The sequence below is a fragment of the Mus caroli genome, chromosome 6 (genome assembly GCF_900094665.2).
Source record: "Mus caroli chromosome 6, CAROLI_EIJ_v1.1, whole genome shotgun sequence".
NCBI lineage: Eukaryota > Metazoa > Chordata > Mammalia > Rodentia > Muridae > Mus > Mus caroli.
The window spans coordinates 140,402,727-140,413,447 of record NC_034575.1 but is presented as its reverse complement, the minus strand read 5'-3'; the positions used below and the strand labels follow the sequence as shown (position 1 = coordinate 140,413,447).

Sequence of the window (10,721 nt, the reverse complement as noted above, 5' to 3'; positions counted from 1 at the left end):
ACCACACACACACACACACACACACCTAGCTCAAAACGAAATATTTTCTGAACTCCTTATTATATATGTGTATACACCACACACACACACACACACACACACACACACACACACACACCCCTAGCTCAAAACGAAATATTTTCTGAACTCCATAAACCAGATAACTGTGAAGAGTTAGCCGATCATTCTCGGTTGATGATAACACTCTGAAAGTGAGTTTCTAACATGTTGTTTTGATTACTAGTTTTATGTAATGTTTGATTAAGCTGATTCCAAAGCAGCATATCCCCAAGGGGTTTAGATGAGGACATGAATAAAGAAGCACACCAAGAAATGAGGCCAACCGTCATCCCTGCTGTTGACGTGAGTGCTCCTCTGGAAGATTTTCTAAATCCTGATGCCTAAGAGTTGAAAACTCACAAGTCAAGTCACAAAGTCATCAGACACGAAGGCCCCACCCTGCCTCTCAGAAGTCCTTTCCAGGGCCTCTCCAGTCTCCATTTGGTAATCAAAACAGCAGACAATTGAAAAAGACATCGGCCTCACACACACACACACACACACACACACACACACGCACGCACATACATGCACGCACGCATGCACCCACTCCTGTGTCTGAAAGCACCTGACAAGCTTTATTTCTTTAGAGAGTAAGAACTTCAGGGACCTCCCTGTATTCATTCTTTCTCGTGTTGCTGGGATGAAATACCTTCGAAGCATTGTGTGGAGGGAGGGGTTTGGGATTACGGTTTAGGGAACTCGGGGCCATCTCGTCTTGGTGGAGGGAAGACACAGCTGCAAGACTTCCAGGCTGCTGCCCACGCTGCACCTGTGGTCAGGAAGCAGAGGACCTGGATGCTGGTGATCAGCTCACATTCTCCTTTCTTCTTTCTTTGCTTTGGAACCCAGATGCTGAGATACCATCCATATTCTGCATGAGTCTTCCCTCCTTGGCTCACAACCATCACAGATGTGCCCCCTAGGTGTTTCTAAGTCCAGTCATCTTGACATTGAAATGTAACCAGCAAACTCTATTCCTAAATAATAGCTTATAGTGCCTACAAAGAGCCTGGAAGATACTCACTTGGACATGAGCAACTATGTCCATGCTAAGAAAGCTGGCTGCCTAAGGAATATAGCACGCGGCCTGTCACCTGCTAGTTTGCCAGTGCTTCCGGATGCTGGTTAGATTCATTTCTGCTGTGCCAAGGCTTTTGCCCACATTTCATGGCTGTCTGCTTGTCTATGGAATGTCTTTTTTTTTTTACCCCCTACTTTTCAATATATTCCAAATAGATCAAGTTTTTCAACTACTAGATTGGATACCAAACAATTCACAAATCTTCCCCTAGTATCTGAGTTTTCACTGCTTGGAACTCCATTACCATGGCATGCTTTGTATTTTTTTTTATTTAACATTTAACATTTTTATCATTTATTTTCTGTGGGTTTTTTTTTTTTGGCTTTATGTATGTCTTTGCAACCAGTGCATGCCTGATGCCTACAGAGGTAAGAAGTAGACATTAACTTCCCTGGAACTGGAGTTGCAGAAGGTTGTGAGCTACCCTGTGGGTCCTGGGAATTGAACCCTAGTCCTCCGGAAGAACAGTCAGTGCTCTTCACGACTGAGTCATCTCTCCAGCTCCTCCTTTCCTGTTTTATTTATGACCTTCATTGCATCAGATCTTAGCAACATCACATCTCTACCAGCACTGTCTGTCTCTTAAGAGCATCACAACACTGGCACAGATTATATATCCCTAGCCATCTAAACACAAACTACATGTTTAATAACCAGGCATAGTAGTTGGATACTTTAATCCCAGCACTCACGAGGTTGAGTCAGGAGGACTGCCTTGAATGTGAGTCGTGTCTGGGCTATATAGTTAACTATAAACCTGCCTGGTTTCATAACAACTTCCTGTTTCAAAGGATAGCAATAAAATCACATAAGGACAGAGGAGTAGCCCTGTAGTTCAGTTGGTAGAGTGGCTGTCTATGCACAAGCTCTTAAAAACAAAACAAAACAAAACAAAACAAAACAAAACAAAACAAACCCAGACATGATGGCACACACCTACGATCCCAGCACAAGGAAGATAGGGCAGGAGGATTAGAAGTTCAGGGTCACCATAGGCTACACAGCAAGTTTGAGGCCAACCCAGAATATGTGAAACCCTGTCTTCTGAAAAGAAGAGTTTAATGTTTTTGGCGTTAAGTTAGTAGACAGTAAAGTGCACAGCAAGGTGCACTTCAAACTGTGTTTCAGTGGCAGAACTCACGGCACAAATGTTGTCTGCATGGCTGCTATGAGGCTACAACATGCATTCCTGCAGAAAACAAAGGGAAAAAAAAAGAATCTCACTGACAGGACAGGCCCTCCAGCATGCAAGGGGTTAAGCAGATCTACCCACAGTGGAAAAAAGGGGAAGGGGGGCTCCTCATTTTCCTTCATTAAAGACTAATTTTAGGTCTTTCTAGTAAATTAGCATGTTGTTTATACTTCGGATACTCCCGACCCTCAAGTCTTGGAAAACATAAAATTTCCAAGAAGTAAAGTTTCCATTAATACAAGCGCCAAAAACAAGATGACCGGNAAATTTCCAAGAAGTAAAGTTTCCATTAATACAAGCGCCAAAAACAAGATGACCGGCGGGGGGAAAGCACATTTGTCCCCTCACCCCCCCCCCCCGCCCCGCTCCTTCTCAAAAGCTATAGAAAGACATTTACTGTATAATCTTTCTTGTGCGCAAGTGAGCAGTCTTATCATTCTTATGATCTAGACTGGAGGGAGAGGCCTGCGGCCAAGAGTCAAAATGGAGCAGCGACTGCGCCTGCCTGCCCGGAAGGCAGGTGTGGTGCTGGACTGAGCTTAGCCGTCCTGCTCCGTGTAAATTTTCTTTATTGGAAGACACGGTTGATGGTATTTTTGTTGTTAGTCTCTATCTTTGTTTCCCTTTTTGTTTCTTTTGTGTGTCCTTAAGTGCCTGAAAACTGGTCTTAGTTGGTGAAATCGGTTTTTCGAAAGGATTTCAGCCCTCCCACCCCTCTATATTCTAAGGCGAATAGATTTACAAGCTCAGGGCAGGGACCCCACCCTCACTCCACGCTCACCCCACAATCACCCCACCCAAAACACCTACACTCTCTCTATCTGGTTTTATTTCATCTGAAGTAACCCAGTGATCCCCCTCCCCCAAGTTACACTTTAAAGAATAATAAATTAGAATCTCTTTGCGTCAGTGAACTTGGGCTCAGAAAGTTCTCTGAGCAGCGAGCCTTTTAAAGACGTGTGTGCCGGTCTGGCAGCAGAGTCCGGGCTACTGGGAACCGAGCTGGCTTGGCTGGTGCCTCCTCCCCCGGTGGTCCCTCCCTTCTGGCCGGCTCCCTGCCTCCCCCCGACTGGCCTCCGCCTCCACTTTCCCCGGCTCGCTCGGAGGTCTGGCCCCAGCTAGGCGGCTAAGGAGCTGGCGGAGCACGGCCACTAGCACCTCGATCCCCAGCTCCTACCCCGCCCTCCCCGTGGCCCAGCAGCAGGAGGGGGAAAGCCAAACCCAACCCTCATCCTCCAGCCCTCCTCCCCGCGTGCACTTGGGATCGCACCTTCTAGAGTCTTAACTCAGTTCTGGAGGACCAACATCCCCCGGATCTGCATTCGGGAGGTCTCTGCTCCCGAGATGCGAGCGCCTGGGACCAGCCCGCCCTGTGCGGAGTTCCAGCCGCAGCCGGGAGCGCAAACCCGAGTCTGTAAGTTGCATCGCGCCTCCCGGGGAGAGCAGGGGAAGTTGGCTATAGCACAGCCCAAAGCCAAACAGTCAAGGTGTACCCAGCTTGGCTCGAGCTATGCAAATCCACTGCAGACCTCAGCAGTGTCTCTAATCCCCGCGTCGCAAATTACTTTCCAGTATATAGTATGATATAGGTCCAGAGGGAGGGGCGGAGAGTCTGGCTGCCTTTTAAAACGCATCTCGTAAATCCTTCCAATTTAATATCAATCATTTTCAAGTTCGAAAACGCAATGTTTTGTATCTTTTAATTACAGTTAATATTTTCTTAATGAGCAGGAAACAGTTTTCTTCGCTGCTACTAAACGTAAGAATCCCTCCATCTTTCCTTTTAACCTTGCTACTTTATCTAAATAGTTTAGCAAGTAGATAGTGAACCCACTTGGCCTTTAATTTTCTTCCTCAGGCTTGCCTGACTAATCCCGAGGACACAAAAGAATCCTGTATATACAGAAAATGCTTAAAGATTTGCTTATAGCGGTTATTTACAAGAGTGAGCAGAGAGAGAGAGAGAGAGAGAGAGAGGATTCCTCCGGTTCTGATCAAAAGTTTTCTCTGGGATCCCAGACCTCAGACACAAAGTGGGTTCTCTTTTGTATTGATCACATCTTTAATTTAATATGTGTGTAAAACAGCATCCCTTTGTACAGATACCTGAGACGAGGAAATGAAGTTGACAGTTTTTAATAAGCGTTTCTCTAGTCTAGGAGGACACGTGTGGAGGAAAGGAGCCACAGGTTCGGGCAGGTGCATAGACGGGCTATGGTGAAAGGAAGATGTTGGCCAGGAAGAGCATCATCCCGGAGGAGTATGTGCTGGCGCGCATCGCAGCGGAGAACCTGCGCAAACCGCGCATCCGCGACCGTCTCCCCAAAGCCCGCTTCATCGCCAAGAGCGGAGCCTGCAACCTGGCACACAAGAACATCCGAGAGCAAGGTCGCTTCCTGCAGGACATCTTCACCACCTTGGTAGACCTGAAGTGGCGTCACACGCTGGTCATCTTCACCATGTCCTTCCTCTGCAGCTGGCTGCTCTTCGCTATCATGTGGTGGCTGGTGGCCTTCGCCCACGGGGACATCTACGCTTACATGGAGAAAGGCACCATGGAGAAGAGCGGCCTGGAGTCCGCTGTCTGTGTGACCAATGTCAGGTAAGAATGAAATGGAGTTACCAGCAACGTAGAAATAAAAAGCTCTTTCAGCTAGTCGATTGTGAAATAAAGGGTCCTCACTGGGCAGTTCAGAAACAAAAAGCAAATATGGGGTGCAGGGTTGAGGCTAGCACATAAAAGCCTTTGTAAATGTAGTTTTACCGACAGATTTCTGAGAATGTGCAACTGCTTCTTTGTGCTGACCTTGGATGGGTTCAAAGAATTCCTGACTCCCCCCACCCCCCAAAAAAACACAGTTCATTTTCACCACAAGGATGTCCAGTGTGCACCGGAAAATATCCCCAGTCCATTCAAAGCACTGTGCAAATACAAGAAAAAAATTTTTTTTCTGTAAAGCAGTCTTAATTTTAAAATACACTAAAAATAAAATAACTGAAGTGAATAAAATCCCTTTTTTATCAAGGTTATTTTAGCATCTCTGACAGATTATTTTAGATTTAAAAAAATTAAAGCTTATTCTAAAATTTAGAAGAGACAGTTGTAGTGAAAATTAGTCCAGGTTTTCACAAACGGGGCTGAATAAACACCAAGTGGATATTGAGGTCTCTTTCCAAAGCTTCCACAGAACAGGAACAAGGCAGCTTTTAGGTTATCTAAATTTGACTTCTGCATTTAGGGATGCTTCAAAGTCAGGATCATGACAACCTTGAAAATAAACTAATTTTACTCAAGATGATCTATGGTCACGACTCATGAAAAATAACTCAGTAGATTTAAATGTATATCATCAAAAAGAGATTATTCCTCCTAGGATGTCTTCTAGGAAGAGAACTCTATAGCATTCACTGGTCCCCCAAATCTGCTTCTTGTTACTTCTTACCAAGCAAGCTATTGTGAAGAACATTGATTTCCTACATGCACTCCTAATGGTGTTGAGAGGTGAGAAATGGTGTCTACATTACCGTGAAGCAGCGGTGACTTTCTCCACAGTGCCAGCTTTTAAATCTCGCCCCTTAGCATATTTAAAGCTTATTCTCTCCCTAGAGAGCTTTAAAGATGCGCAACAATTCCAATTGTTTACATTGCCAATTTGGTGTCAGGCAAATCATCAGATTTGGAAGCACCTTCCTCTCAGAGGCTGTCCACCAGTATTTCCAACATCCCTTGGTTGCTCTTACTTTAGGGTGGCTCACTTTCTCCTCTGTGCAACGGTGACTTTCCAACGTGAGTCCGAAAATAGAAACTATGTTATTTTTCTCATTATTGTTCAGCTGACACCAGGCCCTCAGCCCTGCTCTATTGAAGGCTTTTTTTTTTTTTCACTTGAGAGTTTTTTAGCAAGACAGGTGTCCAGATAAGATTGGCTCTTATACTAGATAGAGAAATTGAATTCCATTTTAAAATAAACAATATGAAAACACAGTGCACTAACTGTCTCCCAAGCCATGGACAGACACTGGACTCTTCTCTCACATACAAACCAATATTAAAGCTCCATGTTATATGTGTGCCCTCTTCTGAGATCCATTTCTACTGTCTGTGCTATTGTCAGTCCATGCCACATATCTCGGAGTATGTAGGTAGGGCGGAAGTCAGTTCTTACAGTTTTGCACAAACGCTTTTCAGCCACAACAGAGATAAAAGGCTTTTTTCCTACCCCCACTTGAAAGCTGATGGATGTGTACAGACTCATGCTCCTGGCTTCCTGCCAGAGGGCAGCGTGTATTGAGTGCTCAAAGTTCAAATGTTTTGTTCGCTCATTGTGCCTGGCATTCATAGATAATATTTTGACAGATTGTAACATATGGTTTCTCTCCTATGAAGTTAAAGAAGTGTGGAATTGGGGTGAGTGTCAGGAATAGGGTCTGTGATGAAGTGCCAGCAGTACTGGGTATGCAATCAGGCGAAGAATTTGATAATAACAAAATCTGATTCTTCTCAGCCAGAGATTAGCAGAATTACCCAGGAGACTTTCTGCGACTCACTCAGGTCCAGGAGGAGTCCCCCCACACACACACACCAAACCCTTGTCTAATCGCTAAGATGGGAAGGGGATGTGCGACCACAAAACACCTTCCCAAGAAAATCCTGACACCGGTTGACTCTTTCCCCTTGCTCCTTTGAGAGCAGCAGGCCAGATCTGACAGGACTCACGGATGTAGTCATTACACGGACATAGTCTTGACTGAGTCACTTACTAACCGACACTTGAAACTCCTTTAATAGTTTCCAAGTTCTCTGGGTCACATAGAAAACAAGATAATCAACCAAAAATTTCTCTTCTCCAAATGGAGAAATAACTCTCATTAAAATACTGATGCTTTCTGGATGGTGTGTTTTATACCATGTTTTACCACTGTACTAAGTTTTGTAATCAGGACAATCAATCACTGGATAATGACTATAACTCTAGAAGCTATAAATAATAAAACATTCAGCACGCAGTAGCTTCCACATGACTCAAGTCTCTCAAACACAGAGGTAGGTAATAAATAACAAACACCTGCCTGGTAGAAAATTCCAGAAAGTAAGTTAGGCTTTGGTAAAAATGATATATACTACAATTTATATTTAGTTGTTTATTTATGAATGTTTTCACATGGTATATGATCTAGGAAACATTAGTGAAATCGTATTCCCAAATCTGGAGGTACATACATAGGTACAAACGGAAAAGGAAGAGGAGTGAGATGGGGGAGGCTATCAGGAGGTAGTGATAGGGAGGGGGGAGAGAGGAGCAGGGAGGATGCTTGTATTTAAAATTAGTCTTTCCGGAATCGCTGAGCTCTAATAGCAAGCACTGCTCTTCCTGGGCTCTTTTCATCACGCACTCGCTGACCTGACATCATTTCTGATATTGGTCCTTACAGGTCATTCACGTCTGCGTTTCTCTTCTCCATTGAGGTTCAAGTGACCATTGGGTTTGGAGGGAGAATGATGACTGAGGAATGCCCTCTGGCCATCACGGTTTTGATTCTGCAGAACATTGTGGGTCTGATCATCAACGCGGTCATGTTGGGCTGCATCTTCATGAAGACGGCGCAGGCCCACAGAAGGGCAGAGACGCTGATTTTCAGCCGCCATGCTGTGATTGCCGTCCGCAATGGCAAGCTGTGCTTCATGTTCCGTGTGGGTGACCTGAGGAAGAGCATGATCATTAGCGCCTCGGTGCGCATCCAGGTGGTCAAGAAAACCACGACGCCAGAAGGGGAGGTGGTGCCTATTCATCAGCAGGACATTCCTGTTGATAATCCCATCGAGAGCAATAATATCTTCCTAGTGGCCCCATTGATCATCTGCCACGTGATTGACAAGCGTAGCCCCCTGTATGATATCTCAGCAACTGACCTTGCCAATCAAGACCTGGAGGTCATAGTGATTCTCGAGGGCGTGGTAGAAACCACAGGCATCACCACACAAGCGCGGACCTCCTACATTGCGGAGGAGATCCAGTGGGGACACCGCTTCGTGTCAATTGTGACTGAGGAGGAGGGCGTGTACTCTGTGGACTATTCCAAATTTGGTAATACGGTGAGAGTGGCTGCGCCAAGATGCAGTGCCCGGGAGCTGGATGAGAAGCCTTCCATCCTGATTCAGACCCTCCAAAAGAGTGAACTGTCGCACCAGAATTCTCTGCGGAAGCGCAACTCCATGAGGAGAAACAACTCCATGAGGAGAAACAACTCCATCCGGAGGAATAACTCTTCCCTCATGGTGCCCAAGGTGCAGTTCATGACTCCAGAAGGAAACCAGTGTCCGTCAGAATCATGAGGGCAGGATGGCCGGAGACAGTTACTTGTTGAGTCCTGATGACTGAGAGACAATCCTGAGACAGTCCATTGAGTTCCGATGATCAAAATATTGCACCCATCACCAAGTCAGGGCTGGAACACAGTATTCCTATCCTAATGCACTGAGAAATATTCATATTTGAGACATTAAACTTCCCGTATTAATAAACAATAGCACACAAACCTGAGCTCTTTATTCTCCTCTCATCTTAAAATTCTGTTTTCTTCCCAGCAGTCTCTGTAGTCGGGGTCAGTTGGCCTGTGTTTTTGAGCTTCTGTCACTTAGCAGAGATGAGATCTTCTACCAAAGCCCAGTTTCATCATCCTTAGCTCCTGCACCCTCAAGTAAGGGCAGAGTAAAGAGACGTCCTGGGTTAACACGGTGTGTGATGTGGGGTTAACACAATGTGTGATGTGGGGTTAACACAATGTGTGATGTGTGGTAATATAGTGTGTGATGTGGGAGTAACACGGTGTGTGATGTGGGGTTAACACAATGTGTGATGTGGGGTTAACACAATGTGTGATGTGGGGTTAACACAATGTGTGATATGGGGTTAACACCGTGTGTGACGTGGGGGTAACATGGTGTGTGATGTGGGGTTAACACAATGTGTGATGTGGGGTTAACACAATGTGTGATGTGGGATTAACACAATGTGTGATGTGGGGGTAACACAATGTGTGATGTGGGGTTAACACAATGTGTGATGTGGGGTTAACACAATGTGTGATGTGGGGTTAACACAATGTGTGATGTGGGGGTAACACAATGTGTGATGTGGGGGTAACACAATGTGTGATGTGGGGTAACACAATGTGTGATGTGGGGTAACACAATGTGTGATGTGGGGTAATACAGTGTGTGATGTGGGAGTTACATGGTGTGTGATGCGGTAAAATGTGGAAGCTGGGCTTCTGGGTAGCCTTCTATTCAGACTCTGGGGCTTGAATTCATTTCTTATATGAGCCATTGAACCACACAGGTCATCATGAATATGTTCAAATCTAACCTTCAAAGATTCAGGATGCTAACCAGGCAAATAGCACCGGCTGGGTCAATTATTCCTAAAAAAAAAAAAAAAAAAAAAAACAAAACCAACCCAAAACAAAACCAAAAAAAAAAAAAAAAAAAAAAAAGTCTGACTTGGAACTCCAGACTCAAAGATCAAACAGGTACATGAAGCCCTGCTTGCCTGTTTAATAAAATACTCAGAACCTTCTATTACATCTTCAGAGCCAGTGCTTCCCGGTGTGGGAGAGCAGCTCAGTTGGTGGAGTGCTTCGCTAGAATGGACAAAGCCCTGGGTTTGGTTTCCGGCACCTCACAACACAGAGTCTGAGGCCAGCCTGGACTACCCTACACCTCAAAGAAAAGGAAAGGAAAAACAATGAACAACAAAACCAACTCCATCCAAGGCTTTATTCCCACTCAAACACTCCTTTTCTCCAGTTTTCCAGTCATTCTGACCAATATTTGGAATTCAGAGTTGACGTCTCCTTCATAGCTTCTATGTCATTCACTAGTACCTATACCCAGCGCACCTCCTTCCTAGTCTAGTAAGGCCTGCTTCCAATAGGATGTACATGATGTAGGTCTGACAATTGTTGAAAGATTGAGACATTTCTTTATGAGTAAATGAAGAAAATGTCTTTACAAAACAGTCTAAGAACAGTTGCAGATTCTGTATCAGTTCTGAGAAAGGTTTGCCATGTTGATATCCCAAGGTTGGCTAAGCAAACCCAGCAAGCAGCTGCCACGTCTGCTGCAGGAATATGTACAGTGCGCCTGCTCTGTAGGAAAAGCAGATGTTCCTGGGAGGCCACAGGCTGCAGGGTAGGAAATGCTGGAGAGGGTCAGTGAGGGTGTGAGCTTGGCGATACAGAACATGGGCAATTCTTCTGGTCACTCGTCATTGCTGGATACCAAAGATATAATGGCGATCACATCGATGGGGGAGTCAACCAAAGGGTCTGATGGGGCTCTCTGTGGCAAGTCATGGCTTAGAATGCGATGCTATTAAGAGAATG

The 10,721-nt window shown here is 45.1% G+C and overlaps 1 protein-coding gene across 4 annotated transcripts; it reads left to right on the top strand.

Moving 5' to 3' along the window:
* Nucleotides 1-3,448: 3,448 nt before the first annotated feature.
* Kcnj8 (potassium voltage-gated channel subfamily J member 8) lies at nt 3,449-8,873 on the top strand. 4 transcript variants are annotated; one of them, XM_029478185.1, is made up of 4 exons: nt 3,449-3,750; nt 4,195-4,369; nt 4,496-4,938; nt 7,770-8,873. In XM_029478185.1, exons 3-4 carry the CDS (start codon nt 4,565-4,567, stop codon nt 8,668-8,670), a joined length of 1,275 nt encoding a protein of 424 aa, XP_029334045.1. In that variant the 5' UTR covers nt 3,449-3,750; nt 4,195-4,369; nt 4,496-4,564; the 3' UTR covers nt 8,671-8,873. The 4 variants fall into 4 exon arrangements, with proteins under 4 accessions (XP_029334045.1, XP_029334044.1, XP_029334043.1 ...); XM_029478184.1 differs by having other exon boundaries at nt 4,491-4,938; XM_029478183.1 differs by lacking the exon at nt 4,195-4,369.
* Nucleotides 8,874-10,721: the final 1,848 nt, after the last annotated feature.